Source organism: Phycodurus eques, chromosome 15, assembly GCF_024500275.1.
Source record: "Phycodurus eques isolate BA_2022a chromosome 15, UOR_Pequ_1.1, whole genome shotgun sequence".
Classification (NCBI taxonomy): Eukaryota; Metazoa; Chordata; class Actinopteri; order Syngnathiformes; family Syngnathidae; genus Phycodurus; species Phycodurus eques.
The window spans coordinates 6857308-6858309 of record NC_084539.1 but is presented as its reverse complement, the minus strand read 5'-3'; the positions used below and the strand labels follow the sequence as shown (position 1 = coordinate 6858309).

At 54.9% G+C, this 1002-nt stretch overlaps 1 protein-coding gene across 2 annotated transcripts; it reads left to right on the top strand.

Annotated features, from left to right (window-relative positions):
* On the top strand, positions 1-651 carry LOC133413550 (histone H1-like). Of its 2 annotated transcripts, XM_061698057.1 has the most exons (2): positions 16-528; positions 601-651. In XM_061698057.1, exons 1-2 carry the CDS (start codon positions 16-18, stop codon positions 649-651), a joined length of 564 nt encoding a protein of 187 aa, XP_061554041.1. The 2 variants fall into 2 exon arrangements, with proteins under 2 accessions (XP_061554042.1, XP_061554041.1); XM_061698058.1 differs by having other exon boundaries at positions 1-651.
* Positions 652-1002: the final 351 nt, after the last annotated feature.

Here is a 1002-nt window from a genome sequence, read left to right as displayed (position 1 = left end):
ATTGAACCGACCATCATGGCAGAAGTAGCTCCAGCTCCAGCTCCAGCGGCTAAAGCGAGCAAGAAGAAGGCTCCCAAGCCCGCAAAGAAGAAGGTCGGACCCAGCGTCGGCGAGCTCATCGTCAAGGCTGTGGCCGCGTCCAAGGAGCGCAATGGCGTCTCTCTGGCCGCCCTCAAGAAGTCTCTGGTCGCCTCCGGTTACGACGTGGACAAGAACAAGTCCCGCGTCAGGACCGCCGTGGTGAACTTAGTCACCAAGGGAACTCTCGTCCAGACCAAGGGCACCGGCGCTTCTGGCTCCTTCAAGATGAACAAGCAGGCCGAGGGGAAGGCGAAAGCGCCCGCCAAGGCTGCGGCCAAGAAGACCCCCAGCAAGCCCAAGAAGCCCGCCGTCAAAAAGGCAACAGCGACCAAGAAGCCCAAAACGGCCGCAGCCAAGAAGACGAGCGCCAAGAAGGCCGCCAAGAAGCCCGTCAAGGCTGCGACGCCCAAGAAAGCGGCCAAGAAGCCCACCAAGAGCCCCAAGAAGGCGGCGACGGCGGCCCCCAAAAAAGCCCCCGCGGCCAAGAAGGCTTCTGCTGCCAAGAGGAGTCCCGCAAAGAGGGTGGCCAAGCCCAAAAGTGTCAAGAAGGCAGCGCCGAAGAAGAAGTGATTCAACGCTCCTCTCAACAAAAGGCTCTTTTAAGAGCCGCCACATTCCCAAAAAAGAGCAATGTTATTCGTCGTAAACTTATTTTTACGCTGTCACTCGCGTCATGAAGTCGTGCTGACAGTGACACTGATTTTTGTCAAAACAAATCTCTCCCAACATGATAAATCAATTATGCCTGTAATGTTGCAATGTGTTTGCAGTAATCTGCACTGCGTGAGGCACTCATCCACAGTATTACGGTGGCACAATCACACAAAATGTTTGGCCATCGACCCGCCACCATCAAATGCGTGGTGGGCCATTATTGTTACCCTACAAACAGTACATATTTTGGATGATCCAATAATGCAC